General features: G+C 59.8%; 1 protein-coding gene across 3 annotated transcripts; it reads left to right on the top strand.

Moving 5' to 3' along the window:
• Positions 1–1417: 1417 nt before the first annotated feature.
• On the top strand, positions 1418–14179 carry DOK4 (docking protein 4). Of its 3 annotated transcripts, XM_049622223.1 has the most exons (9): positions 1418–1579; positions 6825–7079; positions 10590–10697; positions 10866–10980; positions 11262–11381; positions 11472–11661; positions 12373–12511; positions 12668–12791; positions 12909–14179. In XM_049622223.1, exons 2-9 carry the CDS (start codon positions 7014–7016, stop codon positions 13025–13027), a joined length of 981 nt encoding a protein of 326 aa, XP_049478180.1. In that variant the 5' UTR covers positions 1418–1579; positions 6825–7013; the 3' UTR covers positions 13028–14179. The 3 variants fall into 3 exon arrangements, with proteins under 3 accessions (XP_049478180.1, XP_049478178.1, XP_049478179.1); XM_049622221.1 differs by having other exon boundaries at positions 12668–14179; XM_049622222.1 differs by lacking the exon at positions 1418–1579 and adding an exon at positions 6059–6262 and having other exon boundaries at positions 12668–14179.
• The last annotated feature ends 61 nt before the right edge of the window (positions 14180–14240 follow it).

Genomic DNA, 14240 nt, shown 5'->3' with positions numbered 1-14240 from the left:
TTGCCGTGATGGATCAAGTGCCGGAGGGCTTTATGGGCTGTGGTTTGAAGCAAAGCAGGTGGGGTCAAGTTTAGGAGCTGCATGGGGAGGTCAGGAGGTCAAGACCCAGGCCAGCTTGGCCGGCAGGGACCGGTGCAGCTGCTTCCTCCCCTGGCAGTGAGGGGCTGCTTAGCTGAGGCCCAGGGTGGGAGGCTGCTGGGAGTCCTGGGGTCACCACAATGACTATCCAGGGAAACTTTCAGGGGAAGGGAAGCAGCCCCCTAAGAAGCTCCCAGGCAAGCCTGGGTAAGGTTGAGGCCCGGCGTCTTGGAGGCAGGGGCAGGGACTCCATGGGTGAGTGCTGTGATTCTTGGCCCCTCCAGGTGTTAGGCCTATCTCTCTGATGACACCTGGGCTTGGACTTGGAGGTGTTTTCATTTCGCAGGGTTTTGGTTGTTCAGGTGCGTCCTTTTGTTTCATTTTGTATATTGGGTCGAAAGCAGGGGATAGTGTGCATCAGAATCACCTGGGAGCTTGATAAAACACAGATTTCCTTCCGGGGGCTACTCTGGGAGTTTCTGATTTCATAGGTCTGGAGTGGGGTGGGGAAGTTGCATTTCTAATACGTTTCAGAGCGATGCTGGTGGTGATTCCTCTGGCCCAGAAAGCACACCCAGAGAACCACGGGTGTAATGGGGTGCAGACATCACAACCAGAGGGGTGAGACAGTCCCTCCCTGCGAAGGCCCTAGGGAACTTCCCCATCCCTGCCTGGAACAGCTGAGGAGGCCTGTGGTTTGAGATTCCAGCAGGGCAGCGATGGGATGAGGGGCAGCGAGGTGAGTGTGTGTGCTGCAGGGAAGGGGGGGTGACCGAGAGGAATGGGGTTTGGACTTAAGGCCGAAGTCTCAGGGGGGACATAGAATGAGAGTATTGGGTGTTTCCAGGGTGGAGTGGAGGCCAGGGGAGGGAGAGGCTGGCAGACTGCTAGGGGAGCAGACCTCTGGAGTTGCAGGCGCTGTAGCCGGTACCTGAGTGTGTGAGGGGGGTGCGGGGTACCGCTGAGGTCTCGGGGCGGCTGGGCTTGGAGGGACCAGGGAGTCGTATAGGGATAGGGGAACAACGTGTGTGTGTGCGCGCGCGCGCGAGTCATTCCCGAAGGAGTTAAGGGTTGAGATTCGGGGGCTGAGGGCTGTCGTTGGGTTCAGCTTGCAGGGGCTGAGAGGCGGTAGGAGGCTGGGACAGGGGTCCAGGGAGGGACGGCGGGGCTGGGCCGGTTACCGAGGGCGAACTGAAGGGGCGGTGGAGGCGAGCTGGGGGCGCCGGGGCGGAAGTGCGTGCCCCGCGGCTCGGAGGAATACGGCGGGGGCGGGCCTCGGGGCGGGCCTCGGGGCGGGGGGAGGCGGGACCCCGGCGGCGGGGCAAATGCAGCCGAGTCCCAGCCGGAGCCCAGCCCGGCGGCCGCGCCTCCCTCGCGCTCACCGCCCGGAGCCCGGCGCCGCCACCGCCCCGCTGCCCCCGCCGGCCGCGCCGTGACGCGGGTATGAGCCTGGCCCGCCGCCCGCCGAGTAAGCGCCCCGGGCCCGGGCCGTGGCGCCCAGGTAACTTGGGGGGCGCGAGGCGGGGAGGGGGCACCTAGGCCACGCCCGAGCCCGCGAGACCCTGGGCGACTCCAGCCCGAGAACTCTCCAAGCCCATGGGACCTACCAACCCTATCGGGGGAGGGGACCTCGGGGACCCTCCCACAAAAGCCCCCCCCCCCCCCCACCCCAGGCCCCTGAAACTCTCTCCGGGCTCCTCCTACACCAGCTCTCGCCTACAGGGGAGCCCTGGTCGGGGCCCTGACCTCACCTGTGCCCCACACCAACCGTCGGAGAAGCCCAGGCCCCTGTGGTCCCCACTCGGGGCCTGCCGCCCGACCGGGTATATCCCAGCCCATCGCAGCCCCCAGCTTCCTCCCCACTTTCCTGCTCCCCATGGCCTGCTCTCTCTCAGCTCCCCCAAATTCCAAGAGACCTGTCTACCCTAGCTGCCCACTGCCCACCACACCTGCAAATGGTTCCTATCCTACAACTTAAACTCATGGTCAGCTCCCCTCCTCTCCTGGAACCTTCCTCCCCTGGCCATAGGGGACTGTCCACCTTCCCCTCCTGCCAGAGCCCCCAAGGCCCAGCTTCCAGTTAAATGCTTTCTGTCACTGCAAAGAAGCTTGAGCAGAGGCTGAGCACCTGGGTGATGTGGGCAGAGCAGGGCCTCTGTGCAGCCTGCCAGCCCCAAGCTGTGGGTGCCTGGCAGTTGCCAGGATACTTGGATGGAGCATTTGGGGTGTAGGGGTCTGCAAGTCAAGGGCAGTGAGGGGCCTAGCAGGATTCCTGGCCGTGGTGCGAGCCTGGTCTTGTTTAGTGCAGATTCTTTCCTTGCCCCTTTCAGAGAGATGTGGCTGGAGTGCAGGCCATTCCTGCCCCCCTTGCAGGATGGGTTTCAGGAGCTGTGACCCCTCCCACCCAGTTGCTTGCCTCTCTGTGCTTGGGTGCTGGCTACTTTTAGCTCTCCCTTCTCGGGCAGGGCAGCAGGGCTGGGCATGACCTCACCCTACAACCCTGACCAAGATGGGGAGGCCTGGCCACCATGTCAGCAGTACTCTCTCCCCTGAGGCAGCTTTGAACCCAGCTGGGGCCTGGCTGGTTGTTCAGGAACAACAGTTTGCTGACCATGACAGTCAGCCCTGGGAAGGCCCCAGGACCCGGACCCAGGGAGGTGGGAGCCCATCGCTACTTAACATGCGTGTGGAGGTTGAGCTGGGCCCTGCCAGGTGGCTAAGGGTGGTGGTGGGAGGAAGGGTGAGGAGGACAAGTGGAGAGAATTATGCTTTCAGTCCCCAATTACTGAGCACTTACTCTGCACTAGACACCGTTCTGTGCACTGGGATGGAGCTATTAACTAGACAGACAAGGCACTGATGTTCTAGAGTGTTCTAGGAGACAGCGGCCAAGTAGCAAATGAAGAGCTGAAGGAACAAGACAGTCCTATAGTGATGTGTGTGATGAAGACAGTGAAGCTGGATAGAGGCTGACTGGCGGGGCTTCTTTGGCTCGGGTGGTCCGGGAAGGCCTCTCTGAGGAGGTGACCTCTGAGCTGAGACCTGAATGAAGCATTGAATGAACCTTGGGACCGTCAGAGGGAACAGTGTTGTAGGCTTGGAACAGCAAGTGCAGTGGTCCTGCGTGGGAAGGATTTAGGCGTGTTGAGCAACAGATAGAAGGCCGTGCGTGCTGAGCCGGGCAAGTGTGGGGGAGACGGGCCCAGAGGGGTGGGTGAGGGGCCCAGAGAGAGCAGAGTGGCAGTTGCGTGGAGGCATAACATCATTTGCCTGACTTAAGGGCCCAGGAGACTGTGGCTGTTCAGATGTTCCCTCATCCCACTCTGTCGGGTTGGGTACTTGATCCGTCTTGCCACCCGCCTTAGATGAGACCCGCAGTGTCTGAACTGGTGGTTTCTTCAGGGGATTTGCATGGGTGGAGGCAGAGGGTGGGATGGGAAGACGCCCTCGTGGCCCCCGATAACAATCACACTGGGTGAGAGAGGGCCTGAGTACAGGTGATGGGAAGTGTTCCTGGTGCCGGAGAGAATCCCTGCCGATAGGATCTTTGCCATGGGGCGAGACAGGGAGATGACAGTGAGGCGTGTCCAGGTAGGGCTGTCCCTGAAGCCCTGATAAGATCCTATCCCCCACTGGGTGGGGAGGCCCGGCCAGGCAGGCAGCCGCTCCTGCTCAGTCATTGGTTGCCAACAGCAGCAAGTAGCGTTTGTTCTGGAGCCAAAGCCTCCAGGCAGAATCCAGGTGCAGGGAAGGAGTGCTCAGAGGGGCTACCCTATGGGGCTGGGAGGCCCTCCCCCGCCACTCTGCTGGGCATCAGGGAGTCTCCTGCCCTTTCTGGGGAGAGCTGGGGGAAGGGGGCCTTTGAGTCCAGTTCTCTCTGTACAGGAGCCCTTAGTGGCCTGGCTCAGGGTGGGTGCTGTCTCTGGTTGGGCAGCCATGTTGATGCCAGGCTGGGAGGAGGAATGGGGGTCCCCCTGCTCTCCCCTGCAGTACTCAGGGGGCTGCTGAGCACTCTCTGGGTGTTCAGAGCTGAGCTCACAGGCCTGAGACATCAGGCCTTGAATTAGTGGGGCATTCTTTGCAGCTGTGGGCTCTAGCGAGGCAGAGCTGGTGGTGGCCCAGGAGTGATGGGGAAAGTGGCCCCAGGTGTGGCAAGGCAGGGACTACCTCAGCCCGGTGCCTGGACTTCTGCGTTCCACCATGAGGCCCCAGTGGGCCCTCACAGGCTCAGCCCGGGGCCACCTGTCCAGCTTAATAAATAATACAGTCCCTCAGGGGGATGAGTTCTGGGCACCCCCACACCGGATCCCGTTGCCTGTCCAATTTGGGGGTCCACCTGTTGACCTTTCCCCCTACCTCCCTTACTCCCCTTTGCCATACCATTTTGGGTCCCAGGCTGGGTCTTGCTCTTGCAAACTTCATTAGGGTCTGAGTGTGGCCAGGAATCCCTGTGACTTAGGGCCAAAGAGGGAGCTGCCGAGCCTTTGCCCCCCGGGCTTCCCGTGGAAGATTGCTCTTTTGCTGGGTTATTTCCGTGGGGCTGGCTCTAGGGCTTAGGGTGTGGGCCTGTGGACAGACAGGGCAGCGTGCTCCTGAGAGCTTGGCATCACAGTCACTTGGGAAGGTAGCTGGTTGGCGGGGCCATGACAAGAGGCCTGAACTGGGCAGGTGGAAGGCTTCGTTATGATAGTGTCACAGCCCTTGAAATAAAAATAGCCTTTGTTTTGGGGGCGGAAGCTCTGGGTCCAAAGTGGGCAAACAGGTACCCCCATGAGGCATTTCCTCAAAGTGGGACTTATTTTCTGTCTCTCTCTTTTTTTTACTGATGGGGAAACTGAGGCATGGAGCAGGCCGCTGGATTCACATTCCTGGCTGTGTCACACCCCAGGCTCCCTTGAATGAACCCAGAAGCCTTGTGGCCAATGGCCAGCCTTGGAGGGGAATTTAATGGAGGTGGTCCTTGCTGTGGGGGCGAGGCAGCCCCATGGGCAGGCAGTAGAGACAGAGCTGGGGAAATTTACCAGTCTCTGGCTGCCAGAGCTCAGGTGTGGTGGGGCTGTTTGGGGGTCAGTGTTGGGAAGGGGACCCTAGACCAGACTTTATAGGAGGAAAGCAAACCACTTGGATATCCCATCTGGGAGGGTCTTGGAACCCAGGGGGGCCGGGATAGAGGGACCGAATGGGCAGGGAGGCAGCTGAGGGTGTGCAGAAGAGGCTATCAGGGTGCAGGTAAGCTAGGGGAGCATCACCCTCTTTGCCCATCCCCTTGTTTGTGTGTGCCCACGGGGGTAGGCCCATCTGTTCCTTGTTAGGTACTCAACAGACCGTCTTCCAGGAGAGTAATTAATGCCAAGTTGCTGGCGAATCCAGCAGCAAGCCTGTCCCAGGGCTTTATCCTGGCGGCCCAGCTGCCCTGCTGACCCCAGAAATGCTGTTCCATTCCCAGCCAGCAATCCTGGAGACACGGGGGGCCGAGTTGCCGGCAAAGCCCCTGCTTCTGAGCCTGAATGGTAGAGAGGGCTTGGGTGGTGGTAGGCAGCCAGAGATGGCCACAGGACGTTCCCATCCCTTGCCTTCCCACCCCGGGCCTGCCTCCGTCACCCACTCTGAAACTTCTCATTCGTTGCTGGCTGTGCCCCAGACTTGCTGTGCTACATTAGCCATGTTGCTTATCCTTTCTGGGCAGCTTTCTTTTCCCCCTCTGCCTGTAGAATGGGTGTCGGACTGCGCCATTGCTGAGGACCCCCTCCCCTAGTCTTAGTCTTAGCTTTTATCTGCCTGATTCAGAGCGGCCCCTGCTGGCATCCCCATTTCCTGCTCCCTGTAGACTTCCCCTTGGTGCTCCTCACCGCTCTCTGGCTGTGTCCTCTAATCCAGGGCCAGGTGACTGCTGGCTCTGTCTGTAATTAACTCCTGCCCATGCTTGGGACATGGGGCACTCAGTGCCAGCACCCCCAGACCAGCGGGTTCTCCTAGGGCCAGGGAGAGGTGACTGTTTCCACAGTGGCCACCTCCAGTCGGCCCAGCACATTCCTCAGGCTTATCTGGGGGCCCGCCCCGCTGGACTCTGCCCTCCCACCCAGGAAGCAGCACCCAGAGGAGCTACTGAAGAGTTCCAGGGGCCAGGATGAGGGCCTGAGTGGGCTTGACTCTCAGCCTCCCTCCTGGGGCTGGAGAGAACCAGGTATAGACTGGCAGGGGGAGGGTGGGCAGAGGGATTTGGGGGTCTGCTGAGACTGACCAGGCAGACTGTCATGAAGCTCAGGGAGTGTGGATTTCACTCACACCAGACTGTGGGCCACCTCCTGGGCACCCCACCTCCCCTCTCTCGGAAGGCTCTCCCCTGAGGCCCCTGTGCATGGGAGGGGGCCTGGCTCTGGGAAGGTCACCTTAAGTCTGCTCCAGAGTTGTAACAGGAGATGGGACAGGACAACGGCTCCTGGGCCACCTCCCTCTGTTCCCACCTCCACAGTGGGAGCCGGCGCCAGCCCTTCCAGGAAGGGGTTAACCGCCAGCCCCAGCCGTGAGGGAGGGGACTGGGCTGGACCATTTTCCTCGCTGCTGCCTCCACCTCGGTTTTCCTGAATGGTTCTGTCGTCCCAGGGTGGGGAGGGAAGGGAAGGAAGAAGGGCGGGCGGAGGGAGGGAGGGAGGGAGGAGTGTGGGAAGAGGAAGGAAAAAAGAGCGAGACAGCCAGGGGAAGAGAAAGATGTCACTGTCTAATCTCCCTGTCATTTTTATTTCCAGCAGGCGCCGGGCAGAGGAGCTGCTAGAACAATGCTGAGGCGGGCGAGGTGAGGAGCGGCCCTCGCGGCCCCCCCCCGACGACGACGGAGTGTCTCGAACAGGTGATAGGAGGATCCGGAAACCGAGGCCACCTGGGCATCCCTCCCCGCTCTCAGCCAGGCCCGGCACCCCAAAGGCAGTGGGGAAACCATGGCGACCAATTTCAACGACATCGTCAAGCAAGGCTATGTGAAGATGAAGAGCAGGAAGCTCGGGGTGAGCCACCCTCCGAGGGGCCTTGCCGAGGGACGGGCGTCCGAGGACCTGGTCTGGAGCCTGCCGCGTCCTGTGCGCGGGTGCCCGCCTGGGGCCGCATCGCGCAGTTGTGGTGTCGAGGCTTCTGGCCAGCCGGCTACCCGGCATGTGCCTGCTGCGGCCCCCGCCCGAGCAGGGCTGGCCGGCGTCCCAGCGGCCGGGCCAGTGGTGGCGGCCGACGACGGGCAGGCGGCTGCCCTGCCATTGTTGAAGTTGTGGCCAGGACAGCGGCTGGAAGTGCGGGGCTGTGTCTGAGCCTCTCACTCCCCCTTGCCTCCTCCTCGCCTCGCCTCTCCTCTCTGTTTCTCTCCTCCCTCTCTTGGCCCCTTTTCTCTTAAGTCCCTTGGTCTCCCCCAGCTTCCATTGCTTTCTGTGTACGGGTCCTTATGTATTTATTTTGGCTATTGCTTTTACTGTTAAAGGAGTGTGTGAAAAGGAGAGTGGTTGGCTGTGGGGCAGGGCAGTGATGTGAGGGTGCAGAGGCTGGTATTTATGTGGTTTAGGAATGAGAACTTAGAGCAGGATGGCCTGTGGCTCTGGGACAGGCTGCTTTCCTCTAAGTTGTTGGCGGTGGCTCCTTGTGCACTGGGTGCTTGGCCCAGAGCTGGGGGCTTACTTACAGGGTCTGTGGGGATGAGGCCTCAGATATACCTCTGTGGGCATGCGCCCCCCTCACGCCCTCCTGGTGAATACAGTCTCCCCTCAACCCCCAGAGGGCATGACCAGGGGCTCCTGGGACCAACTTAATGATCTCAGTGAGGTTGTCCAAGAGCTGCCTCTGTTCACCTGCTGACCCTCTCCTCCCTCCAGTGAGGGGTCCTTCCCCAGTAGGAGGGTATCCTCGGTGACCGAGGTGGCCCAAGTCTTGTGTTTTCACGGGGTCTCCCTTCTCTATCTTCCTCCCCTCCCCCATTGCCCTGATGGGGGTGGGGTGAGATCAGACTTCTCAAGGCTTCCTGGCTCAGCCTGAGTGGGGTGGGGGAGGAACAGGGCTCTGATATGGTTTCCCTGCCTGGAAACCAGACCAAGCAGGGCTGGCCTTGGAGAGGGGTGGTTCTTGCCCCTCCCCCCCTTTTGTGGTCCTGCGCGCCCCTGTGGGCGTGTGTTCTGCCCAGAGTGTAGGAGCTGAGCTGTAGGCATGTCTGGAGTCTTTGCTAGATTTGGATTTGTATCCCAACCTGGGTTTCAGTCCAGGAGACCGTGACTGGGTGGGCACCACCTTGCTCGGGTCCTGAGAGAGGGATGGAACCCAGGTGGAGCACAGAACTAGAGAAACTGAAAATGAGGTGGGGAGGCCAAGGGAGTAGGGGCCCAGCTTCTAGTATGGTTCCTCATTCCTGTGGGCCTGGGTCTAGCAGGTCCCTGGGGCGGGGGGCCCACCTGGGCCAAGGCCCTGCCCAGTGCAGAGCTTACGGGGAAATGAGAGCCCCCTTGAGGCAGCCACTTGCACTTAGTATCAGACCTATTCCAGGAGGAGACCTGAAACCAAGTGGCCTACAGGTGGACACAGCCAGTGGGAGAGATTGGGAGCTGGGGCGTGGCCAGATCCAGTTTGGGTCTCCCCCTACCCAGGGCATTCAGCCTGTCCCTGCAGGTCTGATATGAGGGGCTTTCAGCCATTCTTGTCCCAGGGCAGCCATTCTGGTCTCAGCTCACAAAGGTGAGCCAGGAGGGGCTGAAAGAGCTGGGGAACAGACCCTCCTACCCGCCAGGGCCTTCCTCTGGCAGAGCTGTGGCAGAGTGTTTCTGAAGTGCTGATCAAAGACCATGAGAAGTGGGGAAGGAGGGCTCTTGAGCACAGTGGCTCCCTGGGGCTGTGCGTGTGTGCGTGCCTGTGTGTGTGTGTGTGTGTGTGTGTGTGTGTGTGTGTGTGTGTGTGTATCTGTATCTGTAACCAGGCAACCAGGGTGCTCAGGCCCCTGGGCCTTCTGCCCCTACACTGCAAGCTTCATGGAGCCCAAGTTGGCAGGGCATATTGGGGTCGACAGCCTTCATTCATTCATTCATTCATTCATCCAGCCGTCCATTCACGGTCTCTTCATATGGTCATTCACTTCTTCAGCAGAGCTGTGTTAACAAGGTTACCAGGATGTGAGTGAAGATTCTGAGAATAAAGTACAGTCTCTGTCCTAAAGGAGCTCCCCAGCTAAGAGCTGAGGCCTGCTGTGGTTTAGGTGGATAGGCCAGGGGCTGAGCCAGGGCCCTGAGTACAGGAGCAGGGATACCTCCTAGAGTTCCAGGTGGTCCCAGAAATGGCCTGGTTCTGAGTGGCTTCTTGGCCTGGGGCCCTGCCTACCCGGGACCTGGGGACTGAGTGGCAGGGCCGTAGGCATGGGGCTATGGGCCTCTTGCTTCCTCTGCTCTGGGCACCCCTCAGTCTCCCTACTGTTTGCCAGTGAGAGGGGGCACCTGTGATTTCTTGGAATAGGCTTTGCCGGGCTTTTGCAGTGCCCACTGACAGAGTAGGCTGAGAGAGAGCCTGGGGTGGAGGAGGGGGCCAGGGAAGGAAGAGTCTGCAGACTGGGCCGGTGGCTAGGCCACCACTGGGGGTGGGGGTGGGTCTGACAAGCCAGTTTGCCCTGGAGAATGGTTGGCTCCCTGCACCCTGGCTCCTTGGCAGTCAGGATAAGCCCATGAAGCTCTAGAGAATCAAGGCAGTTTTAGGCACGGGGTCATTGGCAGTAGTTGGACAGGAGGGAACCTCGCCTGGGGAGGCACTATGCTGTGGGGTAACCCCAGGTTCTTGGCTCTGCCCCTCTGGGGAACCGCTGAGAGCCTCTGGTTCCCCAACTGGAACAGGGAACTAATCCTGACCTCCTATACTCCAGAATGTCAGAGAATGACAAGAGAGGGTGGCCAGAGATGAGAGGGGGTATTACCCCCATCAAGAGCCCTCCCCTGCCTCTGAGAACAAGGGCTGTGGTGATGTGCAGGCTCAGAACGGTCGAGGGTCTGATCCCCTAGGACACTCCCTCTGTTGTGGCTGGCACTTCCAGAGCCCTGGGCAGACTGCTAGGGGTGGCCTCCAAATAGCCATTCTGGATCTAGCCAGTGCTTTAAAAATATCAGCACTACCATTTATCAACTGTTACTTATTGGTGCCTCAGTTTCCTGTCTGTAAAGTGGCAACGATCATCAAACCAACCTCAAGAGTGAGCCTGAGATCGACTGTGAAGAACACTAGAAGTACAGAAGGGAAACAAATGTTGGCTATTTATATTAAGCTTCGAGTTGAGCAGTAAACAGTGATTCAGAGCACTTTGTGCAACCGTCTTGCAGAGCCAGGGACGAAATGCCTGCTTCCTCAATTTGGGGAGGGGGCTTCGCTGCTGGTCCCAGGTTTTCTCCTGGGCTGGGTCTCCAGGGAAGGCTGTGTAGCACTGCCCCCTGTGGCAGGCAGGGGTTAGTCAGGGCCATGTTGGGTGGGAGTGGTCCCGGGAGGCCTGATCCCACTGCCCTCTTGCCCCACAGATTTACCGGAGGTGCTGGCTGGTGTTCCGGAAATCCTCCAGCAAAGGGCCCCAGCGGCTGGAGAAGTACCCAGATGAGAAGTCAGTGTGCCTCCGAGGCTGCCCCAAGGTTAGGGGGCCTGGGTCCTAGCTACCCCAGTCTGTAAGCAGTGATGATTTGCCGAGCCCTGAGGTCCAAGAGCACCCTCCTGGGGGTGGCACCACTGGGGGGGGGGGGGGGGGGGGTGCAGAGGGAGGCATTCCAGCCTGGCTCAGTCTCTCCTGGATGCTGTCCCAGGTAACTGAGATCAGCAACGTCAAATGTGTCACGCGGCTCCCCAAGGAGACCAAGAGGCAGGCGGTGGCCATCATATTCACCGACGACTCAGCACGTACCTTCACCTGTGACTCAGGTGAGGAGCGGGGGCTGGTTTCCAGCCAGACTCCCCTGGGCCAGTCATGGTCCAGTGGTGCAGTCGGGAGGAGGCAGAGCAGGACGAGCCCTGGGTGGGGGTGAAAGTAGTGTGGGGGGGTGGGGCTTGGAGGGAGCAGGCCCCCAGGACAAGGGGAGACAGGCAGGTAGCATCCACTGGCCTCACTCTCTCTGCCTTGCATGGTGGGATACTCTGGGCTGAGGGCAGATGGATGGGCTGCTGGGGGACCCTGGGCTGGCACGAGGTACCATTTTCTCTAGAGCTGGAGGCGGAGGAGTGGTACAAGACACTGTCTGTGGAGTGTCTGGGGTCACGACTCAATGACATCAGTCTGGGAGAGCCGGACCTCCTGGCCCCAGGAGTGCAGTGTGAGCAGACAGGTGAGGCCTGCCGCTGCCAAGGGGGTGGGAGGAGGGAGGAGAGTCCTTCCCTGGGGAGGCTCCAGCCCCACTCCTCCTCTCCCGCTGCAGACCGCTTCAATGTCTTCCTGTTGCCCTGCCCCAACCTGGATGTGTATGGCGAGTGCAAGCTGCAGATCACCCACGAGAACATCTACCTCTGGGACATACACAACCCCCGCGTGAAGCTCGTCTCGTGGCCCCTCTGCTCGCTGCGTCGCTATGGCCGGGATGCCACACGCTTTACCTTCGAGGCTGGCCGGTAGGACCCTCCTGCCCCCCAACCCTGTCCCACCACGATCATGCTGTCGGCCGTCGTTCACTCTATCAGGCACTGTGCTGGGAGCTTATTTATCAGCATAGAAAACCAAAAGGGAACGTAACATTTCTAGTTTATAGATGAAGAAATTGAGGCTCATGCCAGGAAGGTCAAGTGCGGCTGTTTCAAACTTCTGGGGCTCAAATCAAATGCTGGCCCTGGCACCTACAGCTCTGTGGCTGTGGACCACGTCTGTTTTCTTCATCTGTCAAATAGAGGATAAAAAAAAGTACTCCACCTCCTAGAATTACGGTGAGGATTGAGCTCGAACTCTGGAGCCAGCCTGCCTAGACTTAAATTCTGTGTAATCCCCTGTATAATCCTGGCTAAGCTACTTACCATCAGTAGGCCTCAGGTTCCTCATCTGCAAAATGGTTTGAGAAAATTCAGAACAGGAAACTAAAAGTGCGCAGACCAAAGGGACGGGAGAAAAACCTGAATGGGTTCATTCCTGTAAGGCGTTTAGATCACTGGTACACAGAAAATGCCCAGCATGTTTGGGCTGTGCGGCCAGCACCCCCGGAAGACAGAGGGGGTGGGGTGCAGAGGGCCTGGGGTGCGGCCAGTCTGCGGTGCCGGAAAGCCGGACCCAGCTCGTGTGTGCGCGTGGTGCAGTCCCCTCTACCCTGCCCTCGGTGCCTCTCGTGTCCCTAGGATGTGTGATGCCGGGGAAGGGCTCTACACCTTCCAGACACAGGAAGGGGAACAGATCTACCAGCGGGTCCACAGTGCCACCTTGGCCATCGCTGAGCAACACAAGCGCGTCCTGCTGGAGATGGAGAAGAACGTGAGGGTGAGGCAGCGGGCACTGGTCCAGGCTACCGGGGAGGCTAAGAGCATGCCAGTTGTCTCCAGCTGGCGCGTACACCCGAGGCCGGCAGGGTGCTGGGCTGGAGGCAGGCCGCCGCCCCCGGAGCTAACGGGAGGGCCCCCCTTCTCTGCCCCATAGCTGCTGAACAAGGGCACGGAACATTACTCATACCCCTGCACGCCCACCACCATGCTGCCCCGCAGTGCCTACTGGCACCACATCACAGGTTCCCAGAATATTGCCGAGGCGTCCAGCTGTGCCGGTGAGTCCCAGCGGCGCCCCACACTCACCTGCCACAAGGTTCTGTGGAGGACCGGGCCTTCTGGGCGGGGGTCCTTTGACCTGCGTCCAAGTCCTGAGCCCGCCTCCGCATCCACAGGTGAGGGGTACGGGGCAGCCCAGGCCAGCTCAGAAACAGACCTCCTCAACCGATTCATCCTGCTAAAGCCAAAGCCCAGCCAGGGGGACGGCAGCGAGGCCAAGACCCCAGCCCAGTGACGGCAGGGCCGGCGTGCGCCAAGGACCGCCGGGGCTGCCTCTTGCTGGGCCGACTGCAGCGTGTCGTGGAGGCCCTCAAGGGGCTGCTGGCCAAGAGCCTGGAGAAGCGGAGCAAGCGATCCCTTCCTTGCCCCCAGGGTGAGGCTGGACCAAGGCAAAGGGCTGGCCACACCGCCAGAGCATGTGAGGGGCTGGAGCTACTGTGGGACTATATACTGTTAATGATTTTAATATATATGGCTTATGACATATTCTATACTCCTGAGATTTCCCCCATCCCTCCCCGATACCACATACAGTTTTTAATCCCATGACCGGGTCACAGTCAAGGCTGTTTTTGAACGTGAGGGCAGCTGTTCCCTGTCCTCCGTGGCACAGCCCTCCTGCTGCCAGGACTTGCTTGAGTGGCCAGGGCCAGAGGAGGGAGACAGAGCTCCAGGCTGGCGCTGGGACCGCTGGCTTTCCCCAAGCAGCCCAGGGGCTGAGACAGCAGGTGGCTTCTCAGTTCCTCTGGGCCTACAGTGGCACAGGAAGGAGTTGAGCTTCCACTGTGCCTCTTGGCAGCCTTGCACTTGGGAGTTTTAAGCAGAGGTGACATCTGGTTGACACCTCAGGTGAAAATCTGGTTTTAAAATGTAATTTTTACACAGGCTCCTTCCTGCTTAGTAGGCTGAGAAGATCCCCCAGGGGTGGGGGTGCAGGTCACCTCAGCGAGGAGGGGGAGGGCCGGTCTGAGCTCTTCCCCGCCCCGGGGCCAGGCTGCGGGGAGCACCCCACCCGCACCCTCACTGACCTGGGGGTAGGCGATGTTCCAGCAGAGGGAGCCCCTCTGCCCTGTTTGGCCACCCTATGGCCGGCCAAAAGCACTCGGAAACCGAGCCCTTCCCATCTCCTCTTCCCCACATGGTGCTGAGGCTCCCTGCTGAAATGCAATTAAAGCAATTGATTTTCTAGTGCTGGTATTTATTGACTACCTTGCAGAAGGGCTATCTTTCTATTCCCATCAAACCCTCGGTTGCGTGTGTGGGTTTTTTTTTGTTTTTGTTTTTTTTTTAAATACTTTAGGGTTCTGATTTGTGGAACAGACCCTGTTGTAAATAACCACTATTCAAGCTGTGGCAGAATGATACAGCAAGAGGCCCCTCCAGGAACGCCCTGGAGCCAGAGAGGGGCCACAGCCAGCTCGGCACCAAAGGCCTTGGAGAGGGAGGTA

Source organism: Panthera uncia (assembly GCF_023721935.1).
Source record: "Panthera uncia isolate 11264 chromosome E2 unlocalized genomic scaffold, Puncia_PCG_1.0 HiC_scaffold_19, whole genome shotgun sequence".
Classification (NCBI taxonomy): Eukaryota; Metazoa; Chordata; class Mammalia; order Carnivora; family Felidae; genus Panthera; species Panthera uncia.
This window is presented reverse-complemented; position numbering and strand designations above follow the sequence as displayed.

Bases quoted from the DNA above. Each gene is read 5' to 3' on its own strand.
- DOK4 (XM_049622221.1), top strand. From the start codon at position 7,014: ATGGCGACCAATTTCAACGACATCGTCAAGCAAGGCTATGTGAAGATG. The intron at 10,698-10,865 runs GTTAGGGGGCCT...ATGCTGTCCCAG, and splicing joins GCCTCCGAGGCTGCCCCAAG to GTAACTGAGATCAGCAACGT. The intron at 12,512-12,667 runs GTGAGGCAGCGG...TCTGCCCCATAG, and splicing joins AGATGGAGAAGAACGTGAGG to CTGCTGAACAAGGGCACGGA.